This window comes from Pituophis catenifer, unplaced genomic scaffold, assembly GCF_029215685.1.
Source record: "Pituophis catenifer annectens isolate HBS135680 unplaced genomic scaffold, rPitCat1.0.hap2 SCAF_8, whole genome shotgun sequence".
Lineage (NCBI taxonomy): Eukaryota > Metazoa > Chordata > Lepidosauria > Squamata > Colubridae > Pituophis > Pituophis catenifer.
The window spans coordinates 84,261,358-84,279,597 of NW_027256888.1; the positions used below are offsets into that span (position 1 = coordinate 84,261,358).

At 52.5% G+C, this 18,240-nt stretch overlaps 1 protein-coding gene across 1 annotated transcript; it reads left to right on the top strand.

The window, feature by feature from the left end:
* The first annotated feature begins 2,431 nt into the window (after positions 1-2,431).
* On the top strand, positions 2,432-18,198 carry LOC139320302 (drebrin-like protein A). Its single transcript, XM_070948551.1, is given in 14 exon segments — positions 2,432-2,595; positions 11,879-11,931; positions 12,225-12,337; positions 13,127-13,201; positions 13,436-13,588; positions 13,994-14,071; positions 14,158-14,309; positions 15,722-15,776; positions 16,025-16,087; positions 16,417-16,510; positions 16,821-17,038; positions 17,040-17,346; positions 17,696-17,787; positions 18,086-18,198. Coding segments are annotated over 14 exon segments (1,578 nt in total). The 5' UTR covers positions 2,432-2,503; the 3' UTR covers positions 18,119-18,198.
* The last annotated feature ends 42 nt before the right edge of the window (positions 18,199-18,240 follow it).

The following is an 18,240-nucleotide window of genomic DNA, read 5'->3' on the forward strand; positions in this document are numbered from 1 at the left end:
TGACAACGATAGCCCTCTTCAGAGACCTGGAAAGACAGAGGTCACACCAAAGAAGGGCAAAACTTGCTTTCTGTCCCTCTCAGAATGGAGGACACGGAATAATGGATTCAAGTTACAGGAAGGAAGATGGAATGCCAGGAAAACATTTTAGTTTACAAAGAAGAAAGAATTAAATGAGGTGCAGCTGTACATACCGTGGGCTCAGTTTGGGAATGGGGATGGGTGGGGGGTCAGGAAGAAGGGACCATACCCTCTCTGGGGTGGCTGGCCCTGCCCCAGCTGGGCTAGGAAGCCATGGGCTGGTGGCACCAGGGACAGCGCCGCCTTGGTTGATCTTGGCAGGCAGAGGGAAAAGAGACCCTGCTCCACCAGAGACACTGCCCCATGGCAAGGAGATCCCAATAACAGGATAACAGAGCTGGAAAGGACTTTGGAGGTTTCCCAGTCCAACCCCCTGCTCAAGCAGGAGAACCTCTACCTTTTCAGACAAATGGCTCTCCAATCTCTTCTTTAAGACCTCCAGTGACAGCCTCTGGAGGGAAGGCCTTCCACTGATTAACTGTTCTCACGGTCAAGAAATTAATCCTTAATTCTAGGTCGGACTTCTTGATATATTTCCATCTGTTACTTCTTGTCTGGCCTTCAGGTGCTTTGGGAAATAGGTTGACCCTCTTTTCTCTGTGAAGCCCTTGGAATAGCGGTAGACGCTATCGTGTCACCCCCAGCCCTTTTCTTCGTTAGACTAGCCATACCCAATTCCTGCAACCGTTCTTCATATGTTTTATCCTCCAGTCCCCTAATCATCTTTGTTGCTTTTCTCTGCACTGTTTCCAGAGTCTTCACATCTTTTTTACATCGTGGCAACCAAAGGTGGATGCAGTACTCCAAGTGTGGCCTTACTAAGGCTTTACAAAGCGCTACTAGAACTTCACATCATCTTGATTCTATCCCTCTTTTGATGCAGCCCAGATCTCTCTCACACTTACTGCTCTTGAGCCAGCTGCCCCCTATCCTGTGTTTGTGTGTTTGTTTTTTCTTGCCTGACTCCTGTGGGCATCTTACATGCCTGCCCTTGGTTTAAGCCACCCAGGGGGCTGGCCCAGGACAGCAGCCCCCTCCCCAGCAGCACAGCCCAACATTGGAGGAATGTGGGTGCACAGCCACAGAACTGCCTTCTGCCCTCGGGGCTGGGGGGAACTGCCTCTTCTCTGTCATTTGGGGCAGGAAAGCATCTTGTGTTGTGCCTGGCTGGGAGAGAGAACTGGCCCCACTGGGCAGTCCTGGAATCAGAGGAGAGCTGGGGCTGGTTGGCAAAGGCACCCCGAGGAAGGGGGTCTCCATGTGACAGGCCTCCAAGGAGGACCCTGGCCTGGCCTTCAGGTTGTCCTCTAGCCCAGGGCAGAGATGGGCTCCCTCTTCCCAGCACAATACCCAAGCCAAGATATCCAAAAAGGATCCGTCCTGTGCAGCTGTAAAAGGACTTTGTGCTCGGGAGATCCTTTAATTGACCAAATAAGGCGAAGGGAAGGAGCTGTGCTGCTAGTTCTTGGCCAGGCCTGCCAAAGGGTCAACCAGATAGTCCGGGGGGGGGGAGGCTTGCAGAATGTCCTGAACGTTCCCTAAAATTCTTGGAGGGGGGGTGTAGGAGTCACAGGGATGTATCCACCAGGGTTGAAATAATAATAATAATAATAATAATAATAATAATAATAATAATAATAATAATAATAATAATAATAATAATAATAATAATAATAATAATTTTATTTCTATACCGCCCTTCTCCCGAAGGACTCAGGGCGGTGTACAGCCTATTTAAAAACACAGACAAAACAACAATATAAAATTTAAAATAATTAAATAAATTGGCTCAGAGGAGGGAGGAGTGGGGACATCTGCTTCCCCCAAACTGCAGCCCAGGAAAAGGCAGGTCCTACTCCATGCTGCCCTCCCAGGGTCCCCTCCTCCAAAGCCCCTGGGATGCTTCAGGGGGTCGGCTGCTGGGTGGGACAAGAACAGGGTTTCTGCCCCTTCAAACGGTTCGGGCTCTTCCTGTCCCAGACACCCAGAAAGAGGCTCAGCCCAGAGGTCTCTCCGGTCTCTGTCCTGGTGGGAAAGGCCAGCCTCGGTTTGGCCCCGGCCCAGGGGGCTTCGTGGGCCTAGCAGGACTGGGCAATGAAAGGTCCGTCCGACGCGCCCGGGGCAACGAGGGCAGAGATTGACTTTCAAGAACAGGCCCCGTCCTGCCTTCCTTCCCCAGGGCGTCCCCCTCGAGACCCGCGTGCGAGGCCACCGGGCAAACCAGGCAGCCCAACGCGGGGAGGGGGGCCTGCCCCAAGTCGGCGCTGGCTTGGCTTTCCGCCCCGCCCCGATTTCGCGGTCCCGCCGGTCCCTCCCCGCGGTGGGCGAGGGAGGAGGCGGGGAGGGCGGGGGCGCCTGTTCCCGGCCCGCCGTCATCGCCGCCACCTCGGGGCCGCGGTCCGCTGCCGTCGGGGCTCTCGCGATGGGCAGCAGCACCCTGGACCTGGACAAGCACGGGCTGGCGCTGCTGGCCGCCAAGAGCGACGTGGTGAACGGCCGAGCGGCCGCCAGCTGGTGAGTGGCGCCGCTGCCCTTCCCCGGCCGGCCAGCGCCCAGGGCTCCGGGGCGCGTGGGCGCCCGCCTGATGGGGGTCTCTGCAGCGCCGGAGCTCGGGGGCCGCGGCGGGGCCCGGACAGAGCAGGCCAAGCGCCCCTCCGCTCTCGGCTTTGGCTTTGGCCCCCGGACCTGGAAGGGTCCCGTGGCGGGTCTCGCGGGCAAGAGAAGTTCCGCAGCGCAAAGCGGCCGGCAGGCCAGCTGGGGCCTTTCCGCCAGTCGCCTCCTCGCCTCGCCTCGCCTCGTTGCCTGTAGCGGCTTCTGGAAGGCAGCCCGGCCCCGAAACCGCTTGGCCCCCCGGAAATCCACGGGTAAAACTCGGGCGGAGAGTCCAAAGGGAAGGAGCCGAGCGGGGCCGGGAAGGAGGCCCGACCCACCCGCCTCGGCCGCCCCGAGCCCTCCGCCGACGGGAGAAGCGCGGTCCTGGGACCTCCCTCGCAGCCCGGCCTGTCCCACCCCCTGCCTCGCCCCTTCGGCTCCTGGCCCTCGCCGGTCTCCACCGACCGAGGAAGCTGCCCGAGTTGGGGGAGGCGTCTCGGGGGCCACCCAGGGCTGCCTTCCATCTGCTCCGCCAGGCTTCCCCACCCCCAGAAGCCCCAGGAGGGGGGTGGCAAAGTGCTGGGCGCCTGGGGCGGACTGGTGGGTGACAGCTGTGCCCGCCGTGCCTCTTTCCCCACCGCACTCCATGTGAGAAGCTCAGCTCAGCACTGGACCCTTCTGCCCATCCTCTTGCCACTGGGTGCCATCTTCTGGATGTGGGAGCCTAGGCGGCACACTTGGCGGGGCATGGGGAGGGAGGGGGCTGGAGAATGGAAAGCAAGGGCTTCTGCCAGCCAGAGGGTGAGCTAAGCTCTACAAGGAAGTTCTGGGTGCAGGAACTGGGCGGGGCAGCCCTGGGGGCTTGAGGACCAGCAGAAGGAGGCAGGGGCCCAGGGGTGAAATCCAGCAGGTTCTGACAGGTTCTGGAGAACCAGCAGCAGAAATTTTAAGTAGTTTGGAGAACCAGCAAATACCACCCCTTGCTGGCCCGAGAGTGCGGTGGGAATGGAGATTTTGCAATATCCTTCCCCCAGGAGTGGGGAGGGAATGGGGATTTTGCAGTAACATTCCCCTGGAGTGGGGTGGGAATGGAGATTTTGCACTATCCTTCCCCTGGAGTAGGGTGGGAATGGAGATTTTGCAGTATCCTTCCCTTGCCATGCCCACCAAGCCACGCCCACAGAACCGTTAGTAAAAACTTTGGATTTCACGCCTGCCTGGGCCCCATCCCAGAAGGCTCTTGTTCAGTTGGTGGAAGGGCTGGGAGAGCTGGTGGGCAGGCCAGAAGAAAGGAAACTGGCCACACTGGTCCAGAGGGCTGATCCTACCAGGGTCCTGCCATCCAGGCTGCTGTAAGGAGGGCCTGGTTGAGCAGGAAAAGGAGAGCAGCGCAGCTTCTGGGATCTTCTTTCCTCTGGCAGCTGTGCACTCACAAGCCTTCCCTCCACAAGCAGTGTGAGTGCATAGATGGATGGAGGCCAAGGTCAGGGTCAGGCATCAGAGGTTGTGGGGTTGGGGTCCATTTCAGAGCAAGAAATGGGGAGGATGGGGAGAAGGAGAGTCGGGAGCTGCCATTTGGCCCAGCCTTTGCCCTTTTCCTTGGAGGACGCTTGGCACCACCTGGGCATCCCTGCTACTCCTGCTCAGTAACCAAGCCCAGCCCAGGAAGGCAGGAGGGGGCTAGCAGGCATGTGTGTCAGAAGATCTGCAAGATATTTGAGAGGGGATGGGAGGGGGGCACTGGGAGCTTGGCACCCTAGCAAGACTTCCGGAAGCACAGCATGCTGAGGTCACCTCCTGGTGGTGGAGCACTTGGCCCCACATCTGCAGGGAGGGCCCCCCTCTGCCCTCTCCTCCATGCTGCCCCTTCAGCCTCCATTGTCTGAGAGCGGATGTGCTTCCTCCTGTTCAGAGGGAGAGACGGGGTGGTGGAAGCAACTGAGGGGGGGGGTTCCACCTGCCAAGGGCCCAAATGCCTTTCTCTTTAGAAATGGTTCCCTAAGGACAGGGGTGCCTGGCAGGGGAATCTGCCTCGGGTGGGGGAAGAGAGACTTCCTGTTGGGCAGCCCCATCTGCCACCCTCTGAGGCCTGGCTCCACGGCAGAGTCTCTTCCCTTCCTCCGGCCATAAGAGGGTAGGGTGTTGGTGATGAATTGGCGGCTCATCATGAATGGCCGAATTAGAGAATACACAAACGCAGGTGCTTCTCGGGATGATGGCGCAGCGAACAAAAGCCTGCCATCTCTTTTATTAGTTATCAAAATACAGCGTCATCAGAAGGCGTTATTATGGCTACACATCTCATATTACATGCAAGAGATAGAAAAACATCCATAAATTCTAAGTTTCACATTCTTACCAATTACTGAAAATCACGTGATTTCTAGGAAAGCGATACTTGAGGTGTGAAAAACAAAACTTAACTTTAGCTATATGGTACCAGTTACTACCAGGCGAGAGGCCCATCTCCTGCTATCTGATTACCTCATTTTTCAGGAATGTTTCGCCAAGAGATGTCTCGTATCTTTTCAAATACAGTCTATGTTCTTAACAAAGAGAGAACAAAATAGGGCCCTTTAGATAGTATCCAGCTGAACCCGCATTCCCACATTTCCTCTGTTTTTGTTTTTTGCAACAGGGCTCAGCTGTGTTGTTATTATGATGTTTTCTTTATGCCTGGGAAACATGCCTATCATCATAGCAAATAAAGCAGAAATACATTGGATACATACAAAAATAAGCAAAGCAATAATAAAGGTATACAAATGGTTATACATGTTATATGTGATTATAGTTAGTTTTTTAAGTCATAGGGAGATTCTCTCCTTTATTCCCTTTGTCCCATTACCACATATGAATCTGACTCAGAATCTGTAAGTTCTTCCATAGGACGGGGACCAAGTTGATTAAAAAGATGTTCTGTCAAAGCTAGTTCCTTCTCAACTTGAATCTCTTTTACAGCTCTGATTGATAATTGTCTTAAGAGTGGTATAACACATGGAATGAATGTTAAGCCAGCTATGGCACATATGAACAAAAATATCATCTGCTTAATCCATCCGGATCCAGGCACCCAAGAAAACCACATGTCAGAAGTTTGTAACCTCTGACTTATCTTGGAAGCCCTATCCTGTAATTCTCGAGCACCTTCTCTGACCACACCTGACTTGTTCATCCAGTTCCAGAAGGGCTTTGGTTTCACTTTTCAGGACGTCCTTCCTATTGGAGGGAATAAAACCTTTGCACATTTGCAGAAGGGAGGGGAGACATTGGATACAGCAACAAAGCAAAACAAGCAGTACAATTATAGATACAATATTTGGCATAATTGATTTCAACCAAGAATCATCCGGGAGCCATGACCAAAGAGCAGCCCAGATGTCAATGGCGCCAGATCCATTGGATGATAAGGGATTGTTTTTTGATCAAGTTTTCCATATGTTCTATGGTGTGAGTGATGTTATACTGATAATCAGATACATAGGTACAACAACATGAATGTATAAGGGCACAATTGCCTCCTTTAGCTAAGGCATATCGGTTTTGTAAGACTACCTCTCTGATTTCAGCCAGTTCTTTATTCATCAGCTTCAGCACCTTGATAGTCTCGTTGAACATATGTATTGTCCAGTTATTTAATAAATGAAGATCCCAATAGTTCATTGCCACCCGAGATTGGGCAAGATGCCTCTGGATATCTGAGTTTTTAATGAGCCACCTGGTGTCAGTGGTGGATGTGGTTTAGGAAATAGGAGTAGTGGAGTTTGTCCGATTAGCAGCTATTTGAATGTCTTTTACTGTCCCATCATGATTGAATGTAGAGGCTGCTGACATGAAGGATCATGAGATGTAGGGGCAATAGATGCAAGATCGTGACTTAATTCCAGAATCCATGATATATAGTCTCTTTTATGTAATTGTTACAGAGGCCCATTGTTCTTATTCACTCCCCCCTCAGCTGGAAATGTCAATATGGGAACCTTAGGTGTTGGAGTAGACTTAGGTAGAAAATAAGGACCTTGTGCATAGACAATGCGTTTGTGGCAGGAGCATTCTTACATGGTCACTTGAGAGTCCCAAAGCTAACAATGTCCAAGGCCATAAACAAATCATAGTCACTTATACGTGTGAAACAAAATTACTAGCAAAATCAGAAAAACAATTCTACTAACATTAGTATGTGTAAGAAAGTGTTAAAATGTATATGTACAATGTGAAGGTAGTTTCCTCCTGATGAATATTCGCTGTGCTCAGGGGACCAACTTCCGGTGTAGTTCTGCAAAGCTGATGGTCACCACCTTGCGTTAAGAGTCTGTTGCCGGGAGGACTCAGCAAGATGTTTTTTCTCTTAAATCTCAGCACCAGGGGTTTCTCCTTCTTTTTGTTGTAAATGAAATGGTCTTACGTGTCTTTTGGGAATCCAAATGATGCGATCATTGTCCTGGACAGCAGCATATCCATGGCCCCAGGTAATAAGGTCAGCAGGTCCTCTCCATGCAGGATCAAGTAGTTGGTGGAAATAGACCTTCGGTTTTAGGGCAGCTGATGGATAAGCAGAAAAATGACGGGTCGCAGCCGATGTGGGAGGCTGTCCAGTCAGGTTAAGAAAGTTCAAAGTATATAAACAAAGATTGAGTTTGTTTTGCATGGCTGGGAGGCCGAGGCATTTTTCCTCTTTCAATTTTATAAGCCAAATTTGTGTGTGATGGACCACTTGTTACAAAAGTTTGCAAAGGCAGTACTGGTGTAGACAGGTCCATTGTCAGTTTTAATTTCAATTGGGCGTCCCATCGATGCAGAAGTCCGAATACAATGATTTATTACATGTTTGGTTGCTTCTCCCCTTTTTGGGAATGCCAATAATAAGTCCTGAATAAGTATCCAAGGAAACATGCAAATATTTCCATGGGGCAAAGGAAAGGTATTGAGTCACATACATTTGCCAATTTTCACAAGCTTTGAGTCCTCTAGGTTTTACACCCATAGGGATAGAATGAGCTTGTTGACTACAGGTAGGACATTGTTGTATGATGGCAGTCACTTCAGCTGCCATGAGACCAAATTGTTTCGCTAATGCTTTTTATTTTGATGAAAATAGGCATGACTGTCCCATGGTGTGATGGAAGATATAACCATGAGCGCAGTTGCAGCTTTGTCATTTCCCTCTTCCAATCTCTGTCTCCGCTACCCACAATATCTATAACCTTCCAATAAACAAATCTCCTTATAACACTAAACATTCAAGTCCTTCTCTCACTGCCATTCTGACTTCCAAGCCAGCCCGTCTGTGCAAACCAACTTTCTCTTAAACAATTCAACTCCTTCTCTGCACCAATATCTGATTGTCCTTCTAAATCTCCTTGTAAACTAGCATACTTCCAAACTCAACTTTCTGCTTTCCTTCACTAACTCTCTCTTACATTCCCTGTAACACTGGGTTCTTTGCATTCCAGTCTTTATTCAAAATAGCACAATTATCTATTCACAGCCTACAATATCCAGTCAATCCTAAAAATTTCCTCAACTCTTCAGGTGTTATCTTCTGTCATTAATTAAATGTCCTATGTATTTTATCTCTCTTTCTACATATTGTAACTTCTAACTCATCTCTGTGATAATTCCTAAAAATGGCAGCAGTTTATGCTGCTGACAAAGAAACAAACAAATAAACAAACAAACAACAGACAAACAAAGAACAAACATGCCATCTGTTAAGTATGCAAAATGCACGTAGACATAAAAACATTAAGGAGTATTTTGAGTCAATACTCTGAAATAGAATTGGGTATGAAAGTATTTAAAACGTCAAAAATGTTCAGAAGGAAAAAAATCAAAATTGCATTCTGAGCCGTTCAGTGCTCTGCAAAGGCAGGTATCAGATATCACCCTTTCACTCCCGCCTTTCTCTGGCTGGTTCTCTGAGAGAAAAAAAAATGGTTAAAAGTACAAAGTAGCCCCCCCCTCTTTCGTGCCTCTCATCTCCCAGGGAAAAAAAGGAGGGGGTGAGGGAAAGGAAAAAATTTTTTAAAACAGACCAAGCCTCCCTTCTCCTCGTAGGGCAGGGAGAGAAAAGAAAAAAAAATGCTTATACACAAAATTACATTTCATGCAATCCAATACACACCCATTCACATCTGTACTACAATCAGACCTTTTGTATAATACATCCTTCATGCGAATCAGTCATTCAAATTATTTCAATGAACTAGTTTATTCCCAAAACAGTGAAAAACTTCAGGCAACAGTCATAATCACAAAAAGTGATATGGGCCCATAACCATTGCCCGGTTTTCCACAGTTTCAAGTTCAAACCCAGTCAATTTTTGCTGGCCAGCCAAGCATATCAATTCCACACACTATCATTATAGATGTACATCAACAAAATATTTTTAAACAGAAATCACTTCAAGTTGATTAGTTCAAATTATCTGAGTCTTCCCATTTAGACAGGCTCTAATTTTATTTCCTGCTAAACCCCGGGTGGGAAGAACAATAAACAATTTATTTATTTATTTATTTTTTCAGCCTAAGAAACATACTGAGAGTCAGAGATCAAATTAAAAGCTTGTTGAGAAAAAGTGTGAAAGCTAAGATAGTCGCAGACAATTAGTGTAAGATTCTTTCCAGATGTCGTCATGAGTATCCTTGTAAGCAATGGCTCCTCTGGAGAAAATCATTAAGCAAGTAAACCTAGGATCTTTAGGCAAATGATATGAAATACAGTTTACATAGTCAGTTAGAGCACACTGAAGAGATGAATTATTCTGAAGATAAAGGTGAAAGTCAGATTTTGAGATAGAATAATATTTATTAGATCAGTTCCATTTCTTCGACAGTCTGGCGTACGCCCCAAGGTTATAATTTCAACAATAGCTTAAATAAAGGGTAAAACATTTTTAGATGGTAATGAGACAAATAAAGCAATGTACCTTTTGCTGTTCTAAAACAGAATTAAATCTCCTGCCTTTTTTCTTTTAGTCAATAACTCAAATAATGGACTAAGTAAATGCATAGGTAAAGAGAAATATGAGCAGTCCCAATTAATAGTACCCAGTAATTGTTGCAAATTTAACTTTGGGTAACTTTAGCCGGAGCAGAAAGAGATTGCACATAGTTTATGCCCTATACAGATAAGAAGTGTACAGCTGTATTTTCTCTGGGGCAATGTGCAATTCATTTACACATAAATCATTTTGTATTTTTCAAAAAGCCAATTAGGTTGTATTTTTTGTGCTCCAATTAAAATGTCATCTATACGATGATAACCAGGGTTTTGAGGGCTAGATGTTACAGACATGCCCCCACTTTTTGGATTTTTACACTTTTCCTTGAGGTTTTGCTGCCTGGTGATGAGGCAATCTTTCAACAAAGTCTGAAAAGGAACTATTAACAGTGTCCTGAAGATTTTTTCTTTTTCTTTTTTTGCATCATTAAACACTCTATAACTAATCTCCAGAGTGCAAAAAATTTTTTCAGGGCTGGGGAGGTTTGTGGAGGCATGTTCCCATCTGCTTCCATTTTTTTCACTTTTAAAGAGCCCTTTTATTGCCAAAAGTATTTTAGAAGGTAAATCAAATTCTTTCCACGGGCAGGACTTTCCCGTTATCTTTTTAAAACAATGATTGAGGACTTGGCCAATTCTCTAAGTTCGTGGAGGTGCGTAACCTGAGGCTTAGAGAATTCTGCCCCCATACTCACGATTATGGGAGGGTGCTTCGTTCGCCGACGACCGGCCCTGGTTTGCAGAGGCTCTTCCAGCCGAATGAGTATGAGGGTGCCAAGAGACGTGCTCGATCCATGAATCACGTCGGGGTCACCATATGTTGGTGATGAATTGGCGGCTCATCATGAATGGCCGAATTAGAGAATACACAAACGCAGGTGCTTCTCGGGATGATGGCGCAGCGAACAAAAGCCTGCCATCTCTTTTATTAGTTATCAAAATACAGCGTCATCAGAAGGCGTTATTATGGCTACACATCTCATATTACATGCAAGAGATAGAAAAACATCCATAAATTCTAAGTTTCACATTCTTACCAATTACTGAAAATCACGTGATTTCTAGGAAAGCGATACTTGAGGTGTGAAAAACAAAACTTAACTTTAGCTATATGGTACCAGTTACTACCAGGCGAGAGGCCCATCTCCTGCTATCTGATTACCTCATTTTTCAGGAATGTTTCGCCAAGAGATGTCTCGTATCTTTTCAAATACAGTCTATGTTCTTAACAAAGAGAGAACAAAATAGGGCCCTTTAGATAGTATCCAGCTGAACCCGCATTCCCACAGTAGGGTTGCCTCATCTGTGCCCACACTGAGAGCAGCTGTGCAGAATGGCTGGGGGTGTGGAGTTGGGCCCAAATAGCCTCTGCAGCTGGTACAAACACACCGACTCCAGCAGGTGGTCAGTTTGTGGGCACTTGGAGAAAGCAGCCATGCCAGGCAGCTGAGACAAGGAAGTCAAAACACAGAACCCTGGCCTGGGTCGGTCAGTCCGTTATTTATTTGTTTGTTTGTTTGTTTGTTTGCATTTCTATGCCGCTCAACTCCCAAGGGACTCTGGGCGGCTTACAACAGAGAATAAAACAATGCAACAATATCCCATACAAAAGTTAAAAGAAGACATTAAACATTAAAACGTTAAAACATTAAAACACATACACTCCAATTTGTGGCCGGGTCTCGCAAGATCACTATAACGAGATCAATGGCCCCAGGCCTGCTGGAAGAGCCAGGTCTTCACCACTTTTCGGAAGGCCAATAGGGTGGGGATGGTCCGGACCTCAGGAGGTAACTGGTTCCAGAGAGCTGGGGCAGCCACAGAGAAGGCCCTCCCCCGCAGACCCGCCAGCCGGCATTGTTTAGCTGACAGGACCCGGAGGAGACCAACTCTGTGGGATCTTACTGGTCACTGGGAGCTATGCGGCAGAAGGCGGTCTCGAAGATAAACTGGCCCTGAGCCATGTAGGGCTTTAAAGGTAATAACCAACACCTTGAATTGTGCCTGGAGACCAATAGGGAGCCAGTGCAGCTCGCGGAGAATTGGTGTAATGTGGGTGTATCTAGGTGCACCCACTATAACTCGCGCGGCTGCATTCTGGACCAACTGTAGTCTCCGAACACTTTTCAAGGGTAGCCCCATGTAGAGCCCCTAACTCAGTCTGGTTCCTAATGCTGACCCCCCTCTCTCTGTGCCATCCAGGGCCCTCTTTGCCTACGAAAATGCCAACGAGCTGAAGCTCCTGGACTCAGGGGGTAAGACGGGAACCCTTGCCTCTCTCTCCCTCCATTCAGGGGGACAGGATGCCCCAGAGATGGGGGTGGGGGCAGCCAGGGCCTTCTCAGTCTGATCAGCCTCCAGGTGAGGCAGGACAAGGCTCTACTCTGCCCAGCCAGGTGGGAGGCATTTCCTGGAGGGAGAAGGGGGCATCTAGTGGAGACAGCAGGGTAGCTCCCTGGGAAGGGGGATCAGGGCATAGGTGTATGGGCAGAAGCTGGTGGGCTTGGTGCCCGGGAGCCCCTGTGCCTAACCCAGCCTCCCCCTGCAGGAGGCGGCCCTGATGAACTGGCCAAACGCTTCGAAAGCGGGCGCATCATGTATGGACTGTGCCGCCTGTGGGAGCCCACCGCAGGAGTGCCACACATCGTCCTGATCCACTGGGTGAGAATGGGGGAGAGGCAGCTGGGGGTGGGGGGTTTGCAGCTGGAGAACCAGCAAGAACTGTCCCTGGATGCCTCTTGAGAGACATGAAACTGGGCCTCGCGCAGTCGGTCCAAGCCCAGATCGCTCCAGCCTCAGGACTTGCGCTCAGCCTCCCCGTATTGCCAGGACGGGACGAGGTCCTGTGTCTCCCCCTTGGGCCATTCTGGATGCCTTCACAATGGCCTCCCTTCATCGTGATTGTTTCCCCATTGTTCACCACCCTGAGTGGGGAAAAAGGCACTCTATCCCTTGGTGGGGAGGGGGGGATGCCTTGCTTTGGCCTAATGAATTGCCTTTGTGGGAGCTGTGCAGAAGTGGCAGGTTCTGTCTCTGGAACGCATACAGAGTGCATTTCCTCATGACCTCCCACGGAAGGAAGAAGTGCTGGATCTGAGCGAAGGCCTCTCTCCTCTGCTATCCTTCACCCCACACCCCAGCCCCCGGCTCACCAGATGTTCAGCCTCGAAAGAGCTGGGATTGTCCAGAATGTGGCAGTGAAGGAACTCTGATCAATGTCCAGAAAGGGGGGGGGGGCTGTGCCTCGTCTCCAATTCTTTGGCAGCTCCCTTTGGGGAGGGCAGTCCTGCAAGAGCCATGTGATCTTGCTGGGGACCAGCCCGACCCTCATTGCCCAAAGGACACGGAAGGCAGCAATTGGGGGCTTCTGGAAGGGCCCACCCCTGCTAAAATTGTGCAGCTGCTGCAGGAGTCTTTGAGATGAGCCCCTGGCTCCCTCTTTGGCACTAGGTTGGCGAGAAAGTCCTGGACTCGCGCCAAGAAGCCTGTGCTGGGCATCTGCCAGCCATCCGGGCCTTCTTTAAGGTAGGTTCAATGTAGAGAGCGGCTCAGTGTTACTTGCCCCCGGTTGCTCCTGGGCCAGGAATGGGAAGCAGGTGGGGGTGAGGGGCTTTTTTGTGGATGAGAGGAGAGGCTTGGGAAAGGGGAGGGGAGGAGGCTCCATCTGGGCCCAGCTCCCCCCAGAGACAAAGGGCAGCTGCTCTTCCCGGACGGGTTGGGGGGAATCCCTGCACTGCCATCTCCTTTCTCCCTCTGCAGGAAGCCCACCTGGTGCTGAAGGCCAGCCGGCTGGAGGAGGTGACTCAGGAAGGGCTTAACTGCCGGCTGTCCCTGGTGGCCCCCCCAGAACAGTCCCCCCCAGAAGCTGCCTTCCCCAAGAAGGACCTGAGTGGCGACCCCGAGGAACTGGTGGTGAGGAGGAAGGGGAGGGGTGGGTAGGGGTCCTCATGAATGGATGCTTGCACCCTAGCTCCTCACTGCGGCAAGTGCACTGGCCAGGTTTCCCCTCTGCTTCCAACAGCCAGGCCCCTCCCTCATGGAGGACTGGGGGTCCTTGGGGCTTTTCCCGGAAAGGCACCTGCTGCCCCTGGGGAGGGGAGAGAGAGACGGATTGAGCTTGGGACTGGGCTGCCCAGTCGGGAGGACCTTCTCACTCGGTGCCCCCCCTGCTCTGGCATGGAAGCCCCCCCCAGCTGCCTGTCTGGAGAGCCTCTTGCCCGTTTGCCTTTAAGCAGCTGCGCCTGGGGGGCACCTGAGGGAGGTCCCCCCTCCCCGTTTGAGAGGCGCTGCTTTCAGGGACCCTCTTGGTCTCCTCAGGGAACCAACTACCAGAAGACCAATCCCGTCCTGGAGATCCTGCACACCAAGAGGACCTCCTTCTGGGCACAGGTGGAGGTGAGGGGGGGTGCCTGCTGGGCTGGCCGAGGGCTGCAGGGCAGTGGGGTGGGGGATGCCATTCTGCCTTCTCTGCCTCCCTCCAGAGGGAAGAGGAGGAGAGGCGCCAGGAGGAGAGGAGGAGAGCCCAGGAGGAGAGGCGGTGCTGGGAGCGCTTGCGCATGGAGGAGGAGCGCCGGGAAGCAGCCGAGAGGGAGCGCCGGGTGCAAGAGAAGGAGAGGCTCATCCAGGAGCAGAGGTGGGCAGGCAGGCCTTGTGCCAGGCCCCTTTCCTTTGGCTGCTGCGGCTTCCGGATGCCCTGTGCTCCCAACACCTTTGGCCTAGCTGAGTGGGGCGAATAAGGGACCGAACCCTGGAAAGAGGCTTCTCTTTGGGCAGAAATCATCTTCTGGCCCTTCTTGAGCTTGGCGACTTGAAGACATGAGGACTTCCTGGGGGATTCTGGGAGTTGAAATCCATGCAGCTTTAAGACGCCAAGCTTGTGAAACACTTGAAGTGCCCAGCCTCCCTTTCTGAGTTCCTCCAACCACACTGGACCCCTGCCAGTGTCTCTGCCTTCCTCCCTTCACCCAGGGAGAAACAGACCCTCCCCCCCACTGTGGCCATGCGCCCCCCCCCCCCCCACGCAGGGTTCCTCTGTCTGGAAGGACCGAGATGGGATCACAGCATGGTTGATGAGGGAGCCGAGTGGGGAGGCCGGCTCGGACTGTCCCGGAACTGGGCCACCCTGATAGGCTGGTGGCTCTTTTCTTTACTTCCCTTACAAACGTTTGAATAAGCTGCCAGCTTCAGGGCAGCAGAGCAACAAAGGCTGCTGCAGCCATGATGAAGCCAGAAGAGGGGCCTGGAGCCTGGCCCCCCTTCTCCTTAAGAGGGTCTGCTCTGGTCCCGCCAAATGAAGGGGAAGGACCTGCCCTGAGCAAAGTGAGGGGGTGGCACCTCCCTTCGGGCTTTCTGGGAACGTGCCCCACCTTGTCAGGGAGCCCGGGCAGCCCTTGCCCATTGGATGCCTGCAGGAAGCTAAGTGGCTGCTGCCAGTGCTGGATGAGGCAGCTCCAGAAACAGCCACTGACTCAGTGCTGGAGCCCTGCTCTCTTCAGCCGCCTCTCCATTGCCTTCTCTGCCTCCTTGAGCAGGGCCCGTCGACTGGGGAATATTTGACAGATCAGCCTGCTTCCCAGTTGCTTTCATTTCTACATCATCCTGGGAACTGTTGGTGGGTGAGAGACTGAAAAGAAATGTTAAAAAGCAGCATTTTAAAGCAGGTGGGTTCAACCTGAGGCATAGGAGCCCCCACAAAAGGGGGCCTTCCCCAAGACGGGTCCTTTGGTGGAGTGTTTCTGAACAGGCGCCAGTGCAGATGTAGCAGCGTCCATAACTTCAAAGCAGCCGCCTCTTTTCTCAGGAGTGCAAGCAATTCCATGAAAATCCAGAGTCGCTTAAAAGGCTCACAGACTATCTGCTTCTGTTGGCTCCAAAGTACCTCAAATGCATTGAAGAGATACACATGGAATAAAATACAGCTGTTGTGCTGCCTCCATCTACTTTTGACGCTGGTGTTCCCAGATGGGGGGGCAACTAGGGGAAGATTGGTGCCCCCCTGTGGGAGGTGGGGGCTTCTCCTGAATGGCTCTGCCCCTCCCTCCACAGGAAGCAGCAGGCCCAGCGGGAAGCAGAAGAGCACCGGTGGGAAGAGGCCCGGCGGGTGAGTGTCCTGCAGAGACCACATGGTCCCCCTCCACATCTGGGGACAAGTAGGGTGGGGCAGGGCCCTTGGTTGATCCTGGGATGGGGAAGAGGGGCTGCGGGAGCTTCATCTGCGGGGCTGAAGGTGGTTTGGCAGGCTGAAGTCCAGCAAGTGACTCTTCTCCACCTGTTGAACTGATGCCTGCCCTGCAACCCCAAGGGCATTTTGGCCCCTGAGCATTTCTTTTCTCTCCTCTCCCTTGGCAGCGGGAGCAAGCAAGAGCTATAGCTGGGACGAGTCCTCAGAGCTGGGTAAGTGAGACGGCCCTGGTGAGAAGATGGCAGCTGGGGGGGTGGGCGGGGCTGGCAGTGAAGCCTTGGCTTGGGGTGCTGAGGTGCCAGAGGGCCGGGGACACGCTTGGTGGCTCTGTGGAGGCGGCCTGTGGCTAAGCAGAACCTCAGTGTGGGCTGAGGGGGCCATGTGGCCACTGCAGGGCACTCATCTGCTGGGTCTCTTCCCACCAGTGCTTTTCTGCCCCCAGCCCCCCACTCCACCCTTGGTGGAAGCAGAGTCACCGCTTGTCTGGGATCTGTGTGTGTGTGTGGGGGGGGGGAGTTGGCAGCAGGTGAGGCCCTCACAGCTTTTGTTTTGGGCACAGGAGGCGGCAGGGCCAGGCGGACAGCAGCCCTCCAGGAGAGGCTTCTTCCAGAGAGAGCAGCTGGGCTCCTCTGCCTCGGGAGATCCAGGGCCAGGTGAGCCCCGAGCTTTGCCCGGATCAGCCCTGCTGGATCGCAGGAGCAACCCCTCCGCCCTGTGGGAACAACGGGGGCAGGAGTGGGGGCAGCTACTTCCCGAAGGAAGGAATGAGGAGGACTGTCTCTCCTCCTCCCCCCCTTCCTGGCATTCTTTGACATCTGAGTAATTCAGGGCTTGGTGACTTCTGAACCACAACAGATTTGGGGGGGGGGATTTTGGTCCATACAGTGTGTATGGGGGGGGTTAGGCTGGCTTTGCTGACGCATCTTCTCTCTCTCCCCATCCACCCCCACGCTGCCCGGATAGGAGTGCCGCGGCGCCCTTTCCTCCGCTACCAGCGCAGCCTCACGGAATCCGCTTACATCTTTCACTGCCCCCCACAGCTGGACCTCCCGGGCAGCTTCCAGGCTTCAGTGGCTCCCCCCATCGGCCCCAAGTCCGGCACTGCCCCCGAGTCAGCCTCACCTCCCACCAGCATTCTGCCTGCTCATCATGAAGCAGAGGCAGTGCCACTACCATGCGCCCCCCCCCTGCCTGCCCCCCCCAGCCCTCAGCTGTGCTTTGAATGGCACCCTAGCCGAGCCTCCCCACCTGCTCCCCTCCCCTGAATCTGAATACTTTCTGGGACAGGAGAGCCCCCTTTTGACTCCCCCGGGGTCCTGCTCCCCCCCTGCAGAGGAATCTCAGGCCCCCAGCCACACCCCAGAGGGGCAAATGTCCCCCAGCCCAGCCCAGGGCACCAATGGAAGGGCAATGGACTGGGTGGAGCTGCGCATCCCCACAGCGAACTCTCTCCCAAGGGCTGGTCTAGGGGAGGCAGCCCCTGAGAAAGGTAAGGCCCAAGTCTTGTTCCAGGGGGCAGGGGGTGGGGGGGTGGCTGCCATGGCTTGCTTGAGATTCAGGCAGTGCAGAATTGTGCAAACAGCCAGAACTGGTGTGTGTGTGTGTGTGTGTGTGTGTGTGTGTACGCTCGGTCACCACCTGCTGGGATCCTGTCTCTTGAGTGGGGGGGCGGGGACGGCTGAGCGGCAAGCTGAGAGTCCCAGGTTCTGTTAAGTCTGTTTTGCTTGCATTTGGAGGAATTATTTGGCTTGGCCTGTGGCTAAGGGACCATCCCTGCTTGGTTCAGGGCCGGGGGATGCCCCAAAGATCAGACTTCTGCCCCACCTTTCCTTTCCCAGGTGCTTCACCAGGAACTGCTCCAGGCCAGGCTGGGTCCATCCTGTCTTCCGTGTGCAGAGGATCAGGGGGGGAGAGAGCCCGGGCCAAGCAGGTGGGTCACTGGCTCAGATGTTGGTGATCTCCTGCTTTAAATCACTCCTCACCCAATTGATGCAGGAATTTCCCTTCTCTTTATTCCAACACCACCTCTGCAAGGTAGGCCAGGGTGAGAGAGAGTGGCCGACCCAGAAGCCCCCAAGGGCTGAGGCTGCCTCTGGCTCTAGCAGGTGGCCGAGTGAGTGTGTCCCTTTCTCACAACCACCTTCGCTCCCTCTCCGTCAGCTCTCACCTGGGGACACACCACCTCCAGGTCTCCGGCCAGTCAGTTAAGGGCTGCTTTCTTTCTGCAGGACAACCAGCCCCACGATGGGCGGCTGCCCTGACTGCCCGGCTTCTGCCCGCTCAGCAGAGCCAAGGGTTGCTGCTTGGAGGAGGTGCCTGTCTGTCCTTGTGTCCGAGGGCGGCCCCCACCTGCAGCCAGAGCAGAGCAGCCACTGGCTCCCTC